Consider the following 19,308-nt stretch of genomic DNA (forward strand, 5'->3'; position numbering starts at 1 on the left):
TACACACAGCTGGAATAATGGACACTTATACAACAGCTGTGTAGTAAATCCTACCTTTGTGCAGGTTATAATGGTCATCTGTCATTGAAATGTTAAGCTGACAGGAGTTATAATATCTCGTCCGTGCAATTTTTACCAACAGCAGTAGACTAAAATAAAACTTCTCAGTGTAACATTATACCACAAACTAAGCTTCCAAAATGAACATAAACACAAAACTAAGCCGTCAAATTGAACATAAGGTTGAATCAACACCAAAACTGATCACTATGATCCTCAGTACATGAGCTTTGTTACAGGGTTGTTGTAATAGGCTGCATTGCTTTTAGCCAAGAGTATTAATAAGCAACTGAGAGTAAGTCCCTGCATTCTGCCCCTGTCGATGGTTATTATAATACAAGAAACCGCGACCATTATTTTACAAACTCAATTATGTCCCGTGCACTGTTGTCATTTTCGGTTTTCTTAATATCATTTAAATTAGGTGAGAGTAAAGCTAAGCGCTATTTTTTCCTGAATATAAATGGACCACAAAGTCTCCTCTAACGGAGATGGCGCTGTTGCCATGACAACCCAGAATCTGACATGGCGGCCCTTGTGAGGTGGGGGTGTGAAACCTCTGGGCAGGGTCCTTCACCCAGCAACAGGTATTTTTGTTTTTTGTTTTTTAAGCATTTTCCTGTCTCCAAGTCAAATGTAAGTATTGATATTTTTGATAAGCACTGTCATTGCTTTGGGTTGTAACTGCAAGTTCTTGCTATTTAATAAACCGGGTACTGCTTATTAGCAAAAACTTGTCTGGGCTACGCTAGCTAACCTCAGCTAGCTAACCACTTACTGCCACAAACCTTGAACTTGGACGAATGTTAGCTAGTGAACAGTTAACCACTGTTTCTGTTTGCTTCTAGTGTTGCTTAGTTTCCCTGTTCTTGCTCTTGTAATTGAGAAAATAAGTTCAACAGTGCTTTTAATCAAATAAATAATGACAATAAGAAAAAAGTACCCAAACAGGAAGCTACACTGGCAGAGCATAATGCTAACGATACATCAAAATGTCCTAAATTAGACTTGTACAGAAGTACATTCTTTTTTTATACAGTGCTTTAGGTATTCATTAATCTATATTCAGATTATGTCTTGTGAATATTGTATGTGAGGGAAAACTGATGACAGCTAAATTAATGGGCTTCTTCCAAGGTGAGGTCAGTATGGTTTTCGGTTGCTGGATCTTGCGGTACACCAAGGCTTTGTGCCAAGGCCATTATGATTATCTGGAGCGCCTGTCTGACTGCTTACTTCTGTGGATGATAAATGATCTGGAACTGGAGGATGCGTGTCAGCTTGGACCAACATCACACAGGTTCAAGCAGGTGAGTTCCAGAGACACAGAGAGATGCTGGCAAAAATAAACTGTATCCTGAGACATAAAACATTAAGTCTATTATTGTTCACTATTACACATTTAGTCTTCTGTCCTTCTGTGTCTCGTGTGACTTCATCATTATAAATCATCAAGTATTAAATACAAAGTAATATTTTTGTCCGACATTGTTTTAATGAACTGGAAATTCTATCAATGCAAAAAATAAAAAATCTGCTCTTGTGTTTATTGTAATATTCCTTTCAGCTCTGCTCTTCAGCCGTGTGTCAGAGGAGTCTTGGGAGCAGGCCATGCAGCGTCACTGCAACACAGTTTCAGCTGAGGTGGTGTCTCTGGTGCCTGAGGTGGGCTTTAGCAGCATCTTCTTCACCAGCGAGCTACAGCTACAGAAGGTGACCAGTCGCAGAAGACTGCAGGCCGAGGAGCAGCAGAAAGAACATGTCTTTGACCCAAATAGAAAGCCAGAGGAGTCTCCCAGTGAAAGCTTAGATTCAGACCAGACATCCGGTTCTGAGGAATCTCACCCTGGCGATCTAAGCCTTGGCACGGCCACTGATACTGGCTTTGACGCCACCTCTTACTGTGATGTTGACCCTGGCCCTAATCTTGAACCAGAGGCTGGCTGTGATTCCAGCATGCCTGTGTCTGGCCAATCACTGGAGGACAACTTTGTGGTGGAAACACAGGTGCAGAACAGTACACCGAGCAATAGTAGAGAGATTTTGGTGCAAAGCCATACAAGACACTGAGTTAATCCTTCTGTCAAATGTTGCATAAGTCCTGTGTTTCAGGATTACTGTTATATTGATTTGTCATTTATGCAAATTCCTCTGCAGGATATTGTATCATAAGTTGTATTAGTATACAAAAATAGTTCATTGTAATATAGACCTTCGAAACAGACAGTAGCTCTTAGATTTAGCTTTATTTTTCCACAGTGAGACAAGCATACAACTGAAGATCAGCGTTTAGCTGGCCAGATAAATTTTTATTGTTCCCAACATAGTGAATATTTAACCACTGCAACAAAATTCACATGTAAAATTGCGTATTTATCTGCATTACTATGTTGGTAAATACCAGTATGAAATGCAGAGATTAAAACATCCAAGTGATAATCACAGTTAGGAAAACAGCCAATACAAAATAAGATTTATTTTTAGAGTCAGAATTTGAATTTACACATTCTGACCAACTAGAGGGAAGTTTTTACTTAGAATATGGTATAAACTGATCTAATTACAATTATCAATCAAATGTAAAAGAAGAATTTTCAGAACTGTTACAAAAAGGTTGCCTAAAGGCAGAAAATAGAAGAAAACACAACTGTCATCTCTATTTGCAGGCCTTGCTATCTATTTGACAAGTGGGTCAGTTACAGTTACATCATGATCAGATAATGTCTGTTAGTTTTGATGGATTATATGTGCAGTGCACACAGAAAAACAGTCCTCTAGGGGGCAGAAGATGCCAGTGGTAATGACCCATTCTCTGCACCTCTCATATTGAAGTCATCAGTGTCTTTCTCTCTGCCTTCCTGTTAGTCTTGCTTTGCTTTATGTTGGCACGCTTGAAGTGCAGATATGTTGAGTGGAAGTCTTTTTTTTTTTTCTGTCCGCTGTGACAGTCGAAAGTAAAATCAAAGTCGCAGTGAAGTCTTTTCTGAAATGCTAGAAAAGCATCAATTAAAGACATAAACAAAACTGGACCCTGACACTTCCCAGATATATCCCACAGTCAGCTGGAGAGCAGCACCTATAACTGAAAGTTAAATGGTTTTAGGCAGAACAATGTAATCTTGAGACAGTTTGAGCAGGGATTAGCCTAAAGTGAGAGGCAGCCACCTGTGCTACTGGCCTGCACTGTATCTCCTTAAAGGGACATTTCACTACTAATTCTGATTTCCAAATCCTTTCAGCTCTGCCTTATGTTCAGAGGATATACAAAAATAGCAAAAAGTTGTATGCCTACATACTTTTGGATGCTTTCATTTGGTTTGTAGACTAGATCTACGTCTGAATGAACAGGTAGTTAGTTCTACCTGCTGCCTCAACAGCAGGTGAATCTTTTAGTTCAGCTGAAAAATCGCTCCTCTTCATAACGAAAGGGTCACACCCAGCACATGTTCTGATTTCCTCTTTATACCGTTCTCTCGTAACTTCATCTAAACTAGCACAATAACAACTTTCCTCCATCACGTCTATTGCGGTTTTCACTTCCTGTCCTCCATCTGAATTTAACTGCATGTTACTGCAAAGAACCTATTTGCTAGGTGGGAAGCATACCACTTACTAAACTTAAACTCACAAAGAGCCATAAAAATGTAAACAGGGCTGAACAATTTAAGAATGATTTTACTTTGCTGGAACTATTTCTTTGCTTTTGCAGGGGGAGACCATCATACTGCAATGAAGCAGACTGAGCTTTGGGACCCGTCTCACTAGGACACTGGCCACTAGGCTCCTTTGGGGTGTCGTACAGTTTTGAGAATGCTTCCCATCATCCAGGAATTCCAAAGAGCAGAGTTGTCCGCGATTAAGACAACGTCTCCGTGCAGGAAGTTTCTCTTTGTTCTGGACCGCTTCTGGTGTCCATCTTGATCAGAACAGGTCAGCAAAGATATTGCAATTGATTCTATCTGTGGTGTGCGTATGCATGCACAGCCACCTGCCCCCTTCTGCTAAACAGAATCTTGCATTGATGCAAGAATCCATATGGCGAGAGTGGACCACCTTGATGTATGCTGCTTTGATCGTCAGACAGATGAAGATCACACCGTACCTTTTCACCAGGTGCGTACTTGCTCGATGTCAAAAGGTCCCAGGTAATCTACTTCAACATAAGGTGGGATTTTTCTGGAAATAGACTGTCTTTTGACAAATCTGTCATTTTCTGCTGTCCAGCCGTGGCTTGTAGTGTCCTACACACAATACAATCAAATATTTTTCTTCTCACTCCTGAGTTAGCCTCAGGGATCCTGTAGTTTTGCCTTGACTTTGAGAGCCCATGGTCCCTGCCTCAATGTCCAACTCTCTGTAGATGTGTTGTAGAGGGAGAGTAGCAACTCCTTGGTTTTTAAAGAGGATGGGGGGGGGGGGTACATGACATGACATGTGCCCCTCCCTACCTCTTTTAGGTGCAACCACTCACATATATTTTGTCTGTCCTTCTGAACTTATAGGGTGCCTTGGTGTGAGAACTTTCTTGACATATCATTCTCTGCCTGCAGTCCTTGCTAAGGTGTCCCTATGTAAGACATATAAAGCAGAGGCCTTCAATCTTCAGGAATTCAATTCTGCCTTTTGGCTCTTGTTCTCTGATGTTCCGACTTTAGTCCAGAGATCCTTCTGGCAGTACAAACAGGGTTTTTGCAAAGCATGGACAGGTTTGACTGAGTTACTGCCCTTAGAAGGTGAGTATTGTGCCTTATCTTCTCCAGCTGGACCAATAGCTGTGGTAAAACTGCTTCCCTTTGTCTGTTTGATTTCAGATTTTGATTTTAGAGTCTGCAGACGCACCTTTGGCTCTTCCTTCAGCAACTGTCTTGTTATGTTGAATGTTTCCTCACTTCAAAGGCCACACTCCCCATTTGTCCTTCACCGTGTATGGAAGCTTTGAGACGACGATCCTCATGTTTGTGGGGTTGTTCATGTCAGCCGGGTATTTCATATCCTCCATCGTGTTATAACAGCTAATCAGGAAAAGAGCATGTGTGTTCAGACCTTTCCCTTTCTGAGGTCTGATCTGTGGCCACATCAGAGCTTGAGTACACAGGCAGTGGCTATTTTCAATTCATCACAATAGTGGTTCTGGATTGTGTCTTCTTCATAGCCTCTATCTATGTTTTCACAACTGCGGACAAGCTCTTGTGGGGTCACCTCTAGTGAACTGTTCCAAATAGTACAATTTGTCCCTGGTGCTCTCCGCCTTGCTATCAATAACATGGTCAAAGGCTCTGATGAAAGTCGTCTAGGTGCTCAGTGCTGTCCAATGATTGCAGGATCTTCTCAGATCTATGCAGATAGTAAACAGAGTGTTAAATAGAACCCATGGGAATAGAACAGAATCGGACTTGTACCTAACTGACTATATATATATCTTGGATCCGTACCTGTTCAGGTCCCAGGTTCGGGTCTATGTGGGAAGACCTCTGACCCTAGATAAATTCTAGCTGTTTGCTGAAGTAACATTACTAAACACACATTTAAATCAGGCCCTGTACACATCAGTGTCTGTTCTTTCCAGGCTAATAAAATTATCGCTGTTTGACTTTATTTACTTGTCTGCTGAAGCGTTACACATGCAAAGTAATTACAAAACAAATGCGCAATTCCTTAATGGTGCTGTCTAATGTTTCAAACAACGAAAATATTTTTACCTTCTTCAAACTATGTTCTTATATGTTTTGTAAGACATGGCTTTAACTCCCCCGATACAGCTCCAGAAAAGAGGAGAGGTCACTGCAGTAACGTCATTATTTATACACTTCATTGGCTTTGTAAACTAACCTTTTTGTCAATATTATTTTTACCTATCTCTCCTGCATAGTGAGAGGTTTAGTATTTCTGATTGAGTCCAACTCTTTACTGTATCTCTTCATGCAGCTGTCTTTTATTTTCTTGTATGATTATTTCAATGAAATGACCTCATTTAAAGTGACATTATAACACACCCGTTTTGTTGCTGATTGAGAAAGAACAGAAACGTTGAAGTGAATTTTGGATTGTTTTTGTGTTTCAGTGTGCTTCCATGTACTTGATTTGTAAGCGCTCCCTGAAAAAAGCCTGTTTACTGCACTCCCACCGTCATCTATTTAAACTCCACCCCACTCTTGTACTGGAATACTTTCTGCGTCTTGCGGGAGAGCTTGAAAGAGGATATAAGAGATTGGAGTCAGACCACGTAGCAGACCACAGAGCGGACCACAGAGCGGACCATGTGGGAAATAGGATGAGAATTCTCTGCACATCTTAACCTTTACTCCCTCCTCAGGTCAGGTTAATCCTCCAAAGGTTAAAGGAGTAGGCTGCTCAAAGAGCAAATGTCTAAAACAGAGAAGAAGAAGAATAGAAATGTCTCTTATGTGTGTATGTATGTGTGTACCTTGATTTCTCAATAACCCATCATTAGCTTTCACACATTGGTCACTAATCTTCTAACGATAAAATAAGACAACAATTTAAAATCACAGTATCAATAAGACAAGAAAATGCAAATATAAGACAGTAATATTATACAAATATGAAAACTCTCCTGTTGCTACTGCATCACTTAATCCCATATTTATTTCCCTGACAGTTCGTCTAAAGCTGCCGCTGCCATGCAAGTTTTTTGAATGAATACATGAATGTGTGATGGTCCCTCAGTAGCAGTTGCTCGGCCCAGCAGGGATCCAGCGTAGAGTAAATGGCAAACCCACAGAGTGACATGTGAACCCTCAGCTTGCCTCTCTCCACCTGCTCTGACCTAGTTTAAGATGAATCCTGTGGTCTCTTTTCATCCACTCAGGAGGCTTAAGTGCTTTGCTGACACTATGACACACTAATCATATAGAATTTGCGTGACATTTGACATATTTGCCTCTTTCTCATAAAGATTTAAATTATAGTTTGATGAAATATTAGCAAACACACCCTTCCTTGATGTAATTGGTCACTATTTTTTTTCCCTTTTGGGACACATTCAACCATTGGTTGCTCTGCGTGGAAAAGAGTCTGGAGCTCTCTGGTGGCAAGCAGCGACCTTGCTCTTGTGGAGGGCGCTGACGGCTTGAGACCATTTGAGAAAGGATTAGCTAATATTATCCAAGGTTTATCTTACTGAATTAGACTGCACCGTCATATCTGGGGCTTAGGGTTGCTGCCAAAGGCAACAAAGGAAGGAAAAAGCCAATTCATCACATTACATGTGTAAAAATGAAGACCAGCTCTCTGTATACAGTATTGTACAGTACATATTTACACCAGAATTAACCTCAGCTGGTCAGGTCATTCTCCTCAGGCTTCTCTCAGACTAACTAGTAGAATGAAGGTCTGGTGCCACTTTGATCTGATCCTCTGTGACTCTGTGTTGACTCAATTTCAGCAGCCAGTGCTACATTGTTATCCAGCGTGGCAGAAAGATGCAGAATAAGTGTGCTTGATGGTAAAGAAACCAGCTGTTGAGGCCTTGCATTGCATGATTGTAATGTCACTTACTGCGTCCCACTGGGCACCGAATGCTACTCATTTAATTTCATTATTGATTTTGTACACTTCCAACACACAATTGAGCACAAAATATAAGATACAGTCTGAACCAACATAATATACATTCCATGACTGAGCTGTGCACACATCAGAACACACATACACCGCTAATAACAAAAGACTAAGCGCAAGGATATCATCCAATTATTTGACCTGTATAAGTTTTCTTAAGTTGAATAATAGATTAGCAGTTTTAAGATATGTCACATTATCTTTTGAAAAGTTCTTCAAAACATAAATGCATAGCTTTTCAGTATCAACGACATGCAGCAGAGATCTCCATGTGCCACATATTAGTTTAAATAGCCCTAAATCTGTGACTCAGTGTGGTATCACTCAGTTCAATGATGGGTAAAATTGTATTTTTGGATTATGTTTAATGCATTGTAAACATGACCTAACTAATTAAAACATTTTGCAAATGCCCAAGAAAAAGTACTGTAGAAGCAGGCCAAATGTTAGGCTTCTGTGTGCGTCCAGATTAGTATTTACTCACAGTCGGATGTGAGAATGAAAGAGCATGGAGGCAGAGAGATAAGTAGACAGATTAAGAGTAAGCTCTCTGAGGTAGCTGCTCTGTTGAGACTGGGAGGAGGACAGAGAAGATGAGGATGCAGGTGATATTCTTCTATATTGTAGAGCCATGGTTTACTATATTGACTGCCTCAGTGAAAGTCATCAGCAGTATTCTGCGAAAGGCTTCAAATACAAGCTAATTTTCTACCCCTGTACTACAGTATCACATACCTAACTCCAAATGTTCATAAGAAGGCCCTAGAAACTACTATTATGACCATTTTCTTTTGAGAGCATTTGGCTCCTTTTTGTTTTCCTTGTCATCATTAAATGCATAGTCAACAGGACCCATTGGACCACTGTTAGAGACTACTGGACACCATTCGCAAATATAGAGAGCAACAAAGCCTCTTAGGACAGAGCCCGCTTACGATTCCCTTTCCGTGCACAGCATCCTTGAATAGACCACACAAAGATCCTTAAGCCAAAATCCCTCCCTGGTATTTAATTCTAAATGAGTAATTACTGGGTGTGTCAGTGTGTCTTAGGTTTGCAGGTAGGCTGGGTGAAGGAGCTCATTTGCACGCTGGCTTCGGAGCGAATTGCACTCTCACACAGACGTTGCATCCCCGGGGAGCCACTGAAGAACCCAGTCACTTAGGGGGGAAGACCACATACAGCCGCCAAGATGTGTGACATGGGGGGACTGGATAACCTGGTGGCCAACACGGCCTACCTAAAAGCTCAGGGTGGTGATGACAAGGAGATGAAAAAGCGCCGTCGCAGCTTGTCTCTCCCCAAGCCTGAGCAATGCACTTCGATGCGAGCTTCCCTTGACAAGGACTTTACATCAATTTGTGAAAGGCAGCCCATTGGCAAAAAGTTTTTCCGTGACTTCCTTGCAACGAAGCCTGAATATAAGCTTGCTGCTGATTTCCTGGATGAGCTGTATGACTGGGATCTGGCTGAAGGTGCAGCAAAAGACAAGGCACGCCAAAACATCCTCAACAAGTACTGCAAGGCTGACTCCAAGAACTTCCTGTCCTTTCTCACTGGTGAGGCCGCTGACAAGTGCAAGGCTGTGACAGATGCCACCTTTTCAGAAGTGATGAAAAGCAAAGTCCTGGAAGGTGTAAGAGAATATCTAAAAGGCAAACCCTTCACAGAGTACCAGACCAGCCCGTTCTTTGATAAATTCCTCCAGTGGAAAGAGTACGAAAAACAGCCCGTCAGTGATAAATACTTCTATGAGTTCAGAACTCTGGGCAAAGGAGGCTTCGGAGAGGTAAGCATGCAAACGCATCTACATATAATTTCATGCAAGTCAGTTGAAATATGTGTTCTGACAAACGATTGATGTTTGAACACTACTTAGTTGCAGGACCCCAAACACTCCTTACATTTGGCAGTGTTATCCATTTCAAAAATATGTAATGCCATCATATTTTGTATTCTATGTATGCAAGAAAATTCAAGAAATTTCAGCATCTTTTGGAATTGTAATGATGGTGTTACAATGCAGTGTCAGTGTTGTTCCATTCATAGGAAACCTCTAAGCTACAGAGGGGGATTTGCTTGAAAGTATAAGAAAGGATATTTTAGGACAAGAGATCATACCTTACATAATCATGAGGATTTACCTGATCTCAAGGTGACCATGAAGTCTCATAGCGTACAGGCATACCTCTTCAATCTGAAGAAAATCATGGCTGATGTTTCACATGTTTCACATTTCACAAGTAACAAAGAAAAAGCCACAATGCTGGAAGCAGTGATGCCGCTGCGACAGAACTAGTTAAGTGCTGCAAACGTTCAAATACTGATTCAGAGAGATTTTTATTGGCTCATTGAGATGAAGATGTCTTTTTTCAATACAGACCTGAGAGTAGAGCACGTAAGCAGCTAAGAATACAAGTAAAGAAGTAAAGAAGCACTAACAGCAGCGACAGGAAATATCAGTATGAGTTCTTCTGAAAGAAGCATGTGATGATCATTTGATTTGAGACTGATGAGAGACGTCAGCCTGATAGCATCTCATGCACGTAGAGAGGGCCCACAATCGACCCTTGAGGAACCTCTTTTCTGAGTCAAGCTCTTTGCAACAAGCTTGAGTATACAATTCAGAATAAGGCAAACATATTAAGATAAATACAATAATAGGACTGTAGAAAATGGTTTAGACATCTAAAAATGACTACAGTTTTTTTTAATGATGTATTGTTCATTAAAAAAGCAGCTAGTATAACCTAGTCTTAATCTGCTGTGGCTAAAATGCTAATGTCCACCAAGCAGCATATACAAAACTTGTAACTTTCTCTGCAGTGCAAATGCAGCAGACAAACCTGATTGTCTGTCTAAAGAGAAGGAATACCAGATGGAAACATTAAGTTAAAGATGTGAGTGAGACAGGTGGCAAATGGGGAGCCAGAACACAGCTGGCAAGGGTAAAGCCAGGTTGGCCTCTTGATCCTTCAGTTCTACCAGTGATTCTACATCAGTGTCACGTTTGAGAGAAAATGTCAAATAAGACAAAGTGAACACAGTTTCCCTCTGTTGGTCTGAAAGAGACGTTATTTGTGATTATATCAGTGGTGAAATCATGAAATATGTGTTGGCATAGATCAGTGATTTAAACCAGTCCAATCGATTTTGTTTGATGTACCTTGATAATACTGAAGAAGAGACATGAAAGAAATGGTTTTCCAGAAGGCACCTTTCATTCCATTACACTTCCAAACAGGAAGTTAGAATCAGGTTCTGATCTTGTGATCAGTGTAGCACAGCGGTTCCTGCTGCCCACGTCTGCCTCTCGGCCTGGTACTAGGAGACCATGCTTTGTTTCTCTAAAAAATTAACTCTCATAAATGGAAAGAGAACTGTGCCCTCCTTTTTAACAAATAACGCCTCTCCCCAGGTATGCGCTGTTCAGGTGAAGAACACAGGCCAGATGTATGCCTGCAAGAAGTTGTGTAAAAAGCGACTGAAGAAGAAGGGCGGTGAGAAGATGGCCCTGTTGGAGAAGAAGATCCTGGAGAAGGTCAACAGCCTGTTCCTGGTCAACTTGGCCTACGCTTATGACACCAAGACCCACCTGTGCCTTGTCATGACCCTGATGAACGGAGGAGACCTCAAGTACCACATTTACAACATAGGCTATGACGGAAAGGGTGGAGACAAGGGCATTGAGATGAAGCGCATCATCCACTACACGGCGCAGATCACCACTGGCATTCTGCATCTGCACGACATGAATATCATATACCGCGACATGAAGCCAGAGAACGTGTTGCTGGATAGCCAAGGCCAGTGCCGACTTTCAGATCTGGGTCTGGCCATAGAGCTTGCTCCGGAGAAGACTGTCACGCAGATGGTGAGTAGATGTGCGCACAGCGGTGACATTGTGGTTCTGTCGGTCTCTACCCGGCACAATAAATAAGTGGTCTAAGTGCACCCAGTTGCACCCTCAAAGCCATTAGGATGCTGTTTATATGAGAGGACCTGGCTGGATGACGTCAGGTCCTCTGACAATGGGAATCATAATAGACTTCACATCATGGTGAAAGATGCCATTTCATCTATAATTCAAAGTCTTTGAACTTTCATACACCGAGTGGCAGGCGGGCTGTTGTATGTAGCTGATGTGTAAATTAGCAGGACTTTAAGTTTAAGACACACACTCACACACAAACTCCAACAGAAAATAGGTACAAAGAAACACTGTCTGCTGGGTGATACCTCATCTACATCTTCACCCTGTCTGTGTTCGCTTATCTGAAGATGAGGATGAAGCTAAAAACTGGACTCTTTTGGGCTTTTGGACAGGCTGCAAGTCTTGGTGGGGGCTTTTCTTTTAAATCCGGACAGGGATTAACGGAATGCTTAAAGATCTGTGCAACGAGAGTCTCTGAATCCATTATATAACTCATTTGATCCTTAAGCAGCCAGATTATAGCCGGGCCATTTATAGGCCGCCATTTTGTGCGGGGGCTATGCTGGAGACCTTGGAGGTCCAGCGCTCGTAGCAGTGGCAGTCAGCACATGTAAGAAGGTTTCCCTCAGCAGCTTGCTTGCAGAGATTTAGTTATTTCTGTAGAGGCCTTACCTTGAGAGAGCCGCCTCAGCTACGTGCCTTTTCTTCTGCAGAACACTTCACAAAGTCCGTAGCCTGTAATTCTTCGTCTTCCCTTGAGAAAGAGTCACCAGCGAGTTGAGCTTGGTGTCACGCCACAGCGGCTGCACTGTGGGGGCTCTTGCATCTAAATGAGGATGACTCAACAATATGCAGAGGAGAAGGTTGTCAGTGACAGAACATCGTCATGGCCTGTCACATCAGCCACTTTGAAAATGTGTCAGGTGCTAGAAAAAATGTTTAATAGAGACGTGGCGTGAACACGACCTTCAGAAATGACTGGAGGATCCGACAGTGAACCAGTGCACAGAACATTATTTTCACATATCTTCCATTTTTGTCTCATAATACCTACAGTATATTACACCTGACATACCCTAACCTATGGATGACCTGAAAAAGATGAAGTATTCTTCTTCAGGACTTACTTGCAGTAGCAAAGAGTAAGCTCTCAGTTCTATGAAAGTCCAGTAAGCTCATTATCCAGCACTCTGATGCTCCTCAACCAGCCAAAATGACTGGGCTAACCTCCTACAGGCAAGGCTGGCTTTGGTCTGCTAATCCTCTTAGTGGGCATTACACAAGTCTGTCCCTGATTAGATTGACAGATCCAGGTAAAAACCTGTTGAATGTTGAAGATGTTTAGACATATTATTTTGCAAACAAGGTGACTTAAACCGGGATGAAAAATGTCGGAGAGATTTGTTCCTTACATGAGCTAAGATCAGATCAGTTTTTGCCCCTTTGACAGACCAGAGTGTGCAGGTTCTTCACTTGTTAAGTTAAACTGATTACCAGCTGATACAAAAGAACAGTGCTACAATGAGCCACCAGGGAAAGTTGAAAATGATGCAGCAGTTTCATAGACTTACATGCCAGGCGACGTGGGAGTTAATATTAGGACAAAAAAGTTTTGCAAGCAATAAAGGACAGCTCTCAAAATAGCTTAGTGATCACAATCTGTCGTGCAAAAAAAAGAATAAAGTAAAATAATATGCACATTTTCATCACTATCACAGAAGCAGCTGTAAGAGCTTGTTAAATGATTCAGCGTCTGATGCTGTAATTAATGCAAAATCAGTTATGCTAAATGTTGCTCAGGTGATGCTATATTAAAGTGCATCCTACAGTTTTCATAATACCTATACAAACACTTCATGTGCTGCTCCTAAAGAAGATTTTAGCGACAGGGTTCCTTCTGGACTTTGCAGCAGCATGGGGTAAACTCTATAACTCCAGACCAATTTCTGTGTGTGCGCATCAATTATTAATCAGAGGCATGTCTGCATGTTGCCTGGATGTTACGCATTTCTGCTAATGGCTGGAGCATCCAGAAATGGCCAGACTTTATGTAAGAGGCTGGACAACTCTGTCAGTGTGTAGACACACATGACTCCTGACAGGTAGTAGGCTTAGCATTAGGATTAAGCTCCCGGTTTGAGGATGCAGGTGAGGTCTTAGAGGGAGGGGAGCAGAGGAGCAGGGCGAGAGCAGGCAAGAGAGACAAAGGTCAGAGCTACACAGAGGGAGACAGAAAGAGAGGATGGCAAAGACCGGAGTAAAGCTATTAGTGACCCAGGCAACTGACTAACATGTAACACTTGTCAATGTCACTTGAATGAAGGTTATGTGTCCCAGTTTTAAAGTAGTTCTTCACCAGTCTGTCCCTCCACGAGACCGTCCTTCTGTTCCTTCTGTGCCTGTTCATGTCTCTGTACTGTCTCAAAAGTCTTTCAATGTCCTGAGACCGTACAGTCATTGCCTCCATCTACAGAGCTCAGCTCTAAAATAGTAGAGATCACAAAGTTTATAGACATAAACACACACATGCTATTCTATCAAGTTAATAAATGCAAAATAAAGCGATGTATGGATGCACCTCACATTCAATTCATTCCCCCTAACCCCCCTCCTCTCCCTCCTCCAGGCTGGTACTGGAGCATACATGGCCCCCGAGATCCTGAGCAAAACTCCATACAGGACATCGGTGGACTGGTGGGCCCTGGGCTGCAGTATCTACGAGATGGTGGCCGGCTACACGCCCTTCAAAGGCCCCGAGAGCAAGAAGGAGAAGGTGGAGAAGGAGGAGGTGCAGCGCCGCATTCTCAGCGAGGAGCCCAAGTGGGAGCACAGGTGCTTCGATGCGGTCACCAAGGACATCATCCAGCAGTTCCTCAAGAAGAAAATCGAGGAGCGCCTGGGCATGAAGTAAGAGGTTCTTCTACTCTTCAGGCTGTGAGCACGTCGTGTGCTGTTAGCTGCCTGCACACAGCAGCACAGGAGATCAGATTTTTTTACATGTTGACAATTTCTGGTTTATCGGAATTAGTGGAGTATATTGATTAACAGTATATGACAGTGCAGTTTTAGTATAAGTATATTTTTGCTGTCTCATTAGGAACAACATGGAGGACCCCAGGAAGCACGACTGGTTCAAGTCCATCAACTTCCCCCGTCTGGAGGCCGGGCTGGTGGACCCTCCTTGGGTGCCCAAGCCCAACGTCGTCTACGCCAAGGATACCGGCGACATCGCCGAATTCTCCGAGATCAAGGGAATCGAGTTTGACGCCAAGGACGACAAATTCTTCAAGGAGTTTAGCACGGGCGCCGTGGCCATTCCGTGGCAGCAGGAGATGGTCGAGACAGGACTGTTTGACGAGCTCAACGACCCCAACAGGAAAGAGGGCGGAGGAGATCCCGATGACGAGAAGAAGTCCGGCACATGTATATTGCTGTGAGAAGCCACGCGTTTGATGTCATACACCAGTAATAACACTCGATAATTTGTTTGTTTTCTCAGTCAGGTGCACATTAACGTTGATGTAAAAGGTGTTTCACGAAAGAGGCGAGCATGAGCGTCTGCCCTGAGAAAGATGTACCGTCCCTCTCGTGTAAGGATGCTCATGGTTAAGAGATCTGCTGCTTTCGAGGCGAGGCTCAGTCAAACACGGAGGGTGTGATGATATATTTTGGGCACCGTCTCTGCGGTTCACAGCTTTTCTTGCAAATATACGTATCTAATGATGTAGACGTGCAACCACGTTGAACATAAATGACTGCTAGGAGTCATTTTTACAGACTTTTCATTAAGGATACTAGTGTTAGATGACTAAGTTAAAGGCCTTTGTGCCAGAAACACTATTTTACTTCATGAAGAAAATGTCTAAATCCAAAGTATGTAAGAAATGAATTTTCTAACAGTGTTTGCAGTAGAATTACCTGCTGAAACAATGCCAACAAAGCTAATTGGAACAAACATCCTCTAGACCTTGAACCTGCTCGGTTTGAGTTTCTTCTAGAGGACCGTTCAAACGTTATTGATGCCATTGTAAGGTCGCACTGCTTCTGCAATGGAGAGTGCTTTTCATGCACATGTGGCAGTGATAGTTCTAGTGCTTACCTCATGTTACATGCTGTGATCCCAAACCTTATCATTGAGGCTGATCACCGCATTTACATCCTACATATTTTAGTTTTCTCTAAAGAATAAAAGACAATTGTTGCAATTGTATTTATTGTATATAAATAAACTATCTATATCTATGCACAGAGAGAGCGAGAGAGGCAGAGATGTAAGAAATGTAGAAATTATTTGAAAGGAAAATGAAGAATACTGAACAACTTTTCGCTGAGTCCCTCTACTGTTGGTGCTATGAGGCTCAACTTAGTGACAAATGGAGAGTGTGTACCCCCAGGATGCTGGGAGAGAGAGGGGTGCAGGAGCGGCAGCTCGTTGCTGCATGTGAAGGAGGAGAATGTAGAGGAGTTGGGCGATAATTTCCTGCAGCAGGAATGTGCAGGGCGCCCTGTCTACGGTCCTGAAACACTGTGATACTTCAGGGCTCTTTTTTTAGTTTGAGATGAGTGAGAATAACTCAAACTAGCCAGATCCTGAAAAAGCCGAGTATAGAGACTTGGGTTAGTTCAAAAGAAAATCCTTGTTATTCTTGTTTACTTGTCTCAGGGTAATCATTTCCAGATGTTGGGCAGAGTTGAGTTTTTACAGTTAATGTTAATATGATATAAATATATATGATACATGTACATGTAAATATAACACGAGAGGAATGGCTACTATAGAAATGTCAGAAGTAAAGCAGAGATTTTCTTGAATCTTGAATCATTTGAATTAAAATATATGTCTTTTAAAATGTGTGTCTGTTGTGTGACTTTGAATGTTCGTGCGTTCGTCTCGCCACCGGCGTCAGGGAAGGCCTCAAATTGTGCCACGTTACGCATGTTCTCTGGCCTAAATATAACCGCAGAGAAAGTGCTGCCAGGGACTCTGGAGTAAAACCTAAAAATATCAGCCGCATTAATCCCTGTCAGGATGCTGACTACAGCCAGGCGGTGCTCCAGGCTGCCGCAAATTGGCAAGTTCAACTCTTAGCTGATAAGGCGATAACCAGTGTTATCCTTGCGCCTTCTTTGCTTAAATCAGCTTCTAATCCCCGCAGGTTCTGTAGCATCTCAATGTTTCTGCCAAGTGGCGATCTGAGCACAAAACAGCAGCTACAGTAACGAGCTGCAAAATGTGATTTCCTCACATTTTGATATTTGATGATCTGCGAAATCGTAGTGGAGAACAGTAACACATCAAACACAGGCAGCATATGCTCATTTAGAGATGTTTCCAGCTCAGTCTTTCATTTCTAAGCAGTTCTAACGTTTACATTTCCCTTTTTTCCCATAAGTCAAAGACAGAGACAGAGAAAATAGTTTTGGTATTTTCTTTAGTCAACAACACCAATTGTTTACAGCAGTGTAACTCAAGGACGTGCTGTCACTAAACCCGGAGAGATTATCTCACATAGCAGGACCGGGCTGCGGTTCAGTGGCTGCGGCCACAGGACACTGTGGGAGCTGGATGGATGGAGGCGCTGTGAAATGAAAGGAGACAGGTGTGAACGGACGTCTTTTAACAGAGCCAACAAAGCCAACAAAGTCTCCAGTGGGTCCAGTCATGGGTGCAGCCGTTCTCGCAGTGATGGTCCAGTAAACATCAAAATAAATCCAAATGCAATGTGATGTCCATGTTCCTGACACAAGTTGGCTTCCTGCAACCATCAAGCTCAAGGCTTAAACAAGGTTTCAAATCATTAGAAATAGAATAAAGGCTTGAGCTAATAAAATGCTATTACATTTTTTGCATATTCCAATATAAGCAAGTGTATTGGATATGACCTCAGTGTTGGAGGTGAAAATCTCTCTTTACCCACTAAGCTTGTTTCACCGCCACCTGAAACCAGTGGCATGTTTGATGTGTGGACTCACTGACAGCTCGTGGTGTTTGTGGCTCCCTCCTGTGGCTGCTCCTGTCGGCCACAGTGATGGTGAGAATGTGATTAAAGGCCAAGACGCAATCTCAGCTGTGTCACTCAGAGTGTCTGGTTTCTCTCCGCTGTCATATTCTAAAGTTCACAAACTACTTCAGGTCAGATTCCTGTGTGTTATATAACTGTGTTTACGTCCATGGCGATGACTTTGCTGAAAAACAGAAATAAACTGTGAACAGAGCGAAAATCCAAAAGCAGCAGTGGACAGAAGTAGAAGTAGAAGTAATAGATGGTTCTTTATACTTCAACTCCAGTACATTTCAGGGAAAACTAAGCTAAGATTTTACATTTGCATACATGAAACATACAGTATATACAAAGAGTGTTTCAAAGATTAAATCAGTGGTTCACAACCGTTTTGGCTTGTGACAGAAAGCAGCGGTCCCACTAAAGACTGATTTCACCGCTGAACTTCTCAGATGTCTTCATTTAAATAACTGTTTGACGCCCAAAGAGGTAAAATTGAACATAAATTTGTGTAGCAGAACTTTGGTTTTTCGTCTTTCCTCTCAAATTAAAGGTGGAAGGGTTCTGCGTGAGTCCTGTACGCAGCGCTGGAAATAAACAAGTGTGAAGGAGATAAAAGTAATGTTGCTCCAGAACGACTCACCCCACCTTAAATGAGCCCCTCATGAGCCCTCAGATGTCCCTGCTGACGCTGTGGTGTCACTGTATGTGAAGTAGGCAAAACTGGCTCCACCAGGAGCAGCTCTACCGGTAAACAGTGCTTACACATTCATGCACATACATCCATAAATCCGTATCAGTCATTGTAGTCATTTCTGCAGAAGCAGTACTTTTTGACAAAACGCTGCAGCCCAAATGAAGACACGATTCAAAAACAGACAGGAAGAAAATGTCTGTTTTTTTTTCTTCAAAATCACTTTTATTCCACAATTTATTTCATCAGGTCTTAAGGCACCCTGAAGAGATGTTACAAGTTGTTCTTTCAAATGTGGGTTCCTTTTAAGACTGTGTAAACATAGCTTTGAATAAGATAATTTCCTGTAAATCTTTGCTTAAATTATTTCTTTACAGTGCACAGACATTGTGTTTTGTGACAAAAATACAATGTGAATTAAGTAAATATGGTAGATAGTGTATATATATATACATTGAAGAGTAATAGATTGGCAGACAATCAGATCAACAGGCTGAAGAAGAGAGAAAACTAACAAACAATCTTTGAGACCCAGATAGATATACAGATCACGTAAAGATATACAGTACATAGTTACAGTGAACTTTTTATTTTTGCGATGCTATCCCAGCGCCTCTCCGCCTTAAACACTGTTCCTACTGTGTGTTTGTTTGTGTGTGTGTGTGTGTGTGTGAGTGTCGCCTCAGCCACCATCAATACGCAGCACCCTCGCGAGGTGGAGCGAGACGACTTATCTGGTCCTGGAGGGGCTCACCCACAACGTTGGCTATTGCAGTGGAGAGGTGAGTAAACAGGAAGACGGACAGACGGACGGACATGCAGACAGACAGACAGACAGACAGACGGACAGACAGCACAAGACTGGGTTGTGGCTACGCAGACCACAACACAAAGATCTATCTATAATTCCCTAAATATGGTAAGGATCACAATGTATTTATATGTAGAAAGGGACTTTGTAATTGGCATTTCATATACAGGGATACAGTGGCTATACTTGATTATCAAGGTACGTTCCTATGAAGTCTTCGTGATGT

General features: G+C 42.3%; 2 protein-coding genes across 2 annotated transcripts; both read left to right on the forward strand.

The window, feature by feature from the left end:
- Nucleotides 1-585: 585 nt before the first annotated feature.
- On the forward strand, nucleotides 586-2,130 carry fbxo36b (F-box protein 36b). Its single transcript, XM_041948941.1, has 3 exons — nucleotides 586-628; nucleotides 1,198-1,374; nucleotides 1,628-2,130. Exons 1-3 carry the CDS (start codon nucleotides 586-588, stop codon nucleotides 2,128-2,130), a joined length of 723 nt encoding a protein of 240 aa, XP_041804875.1.
- Nucleotides 2,131-8,828: 6,698 nt separating this feature from the next.
- On the forward strand, nucleotides 8,829-16,320 carry grk7a (G protein-coupled receptor kinase 7a). The gene is made up of 4 exons (XM_041949135.1): nucleotides 8,829-9,430; nucleotides 11,060-11,515; nucleotides 14,202-14,482; nucleotides 14,673-16,320. Exons 1-4 carry the CDS (start codon nucleotides 8,834-8,836, stop codon nucleotides 15,010-15,012), a joined length of 1,674 nt encoding a protein of 557 aa, XP_041805069.1. The 5' UTR covers nucleotides 8,829-8,833; the 3' UTR covers nucleotides 15,013-16,320.
- The last annotated feature ends 2,988 nt before the right edge of the window (nucleotides 16,321-19,308 follow it).

Source organism: Chelmon rostratus, chromosome 12 (genome assembly GCF_017976325.1).
Source record: "Chelmon rostratus isolate fCheRos1 chromosome 12, fCheRos1.pri, whole genome shotgun sequence".
In the NCBI taxonomy this organism is placed as follows: Eukaryota; Metazoa; Chordata; class Actinopteri; order Chaetodontiformes; family Chaetodontidae; genus Chelmon; species Chelmon rostratus.

Coding starts and splice junctions, on each gene's coding strand:
- fbxo36b (XM_041948941.1), top strand. CDS start 586: ATGGCGGCCCTTGTGAGGTGGGGGTGTGAAACCTCTGGGCAGG. Junction 629..1,197: donor GTGTGAAACCTCTGGGCAGG/GTCCTTCACCCA, acceptor GCTTCTTCCAAG/GTGAGGTCAGTATGGTTTTC. Junction 1,375..1,627: donor ACACAGGTTCAAGCAGGTGA/GTTCCAGAGACA, acceptor TATTCCTTTCAG/CTCTGCTCTTCAGCCGTGTG.
- grk7a (XM_041949135.1), top strand. CDS start 8,834: ATGTGTGACATGGGGGGACTGGATAACCTGGTGGCCAACACGGCCTAC. Junction 11,516..14,201: donor AGAAGACTGTCACGCAGATG/GTGAGTAGATGT, acceptor TCCCTCCTCCAG/GCTGGTACTGGAGCATACAT. Junction 14,483..14,672: donor GAGGAGCGCCTGGGCATGAA/GTAAGAGGTTCT, acceptor CTGTCTCATTAG/GAACAACATGGAGGACCCCA.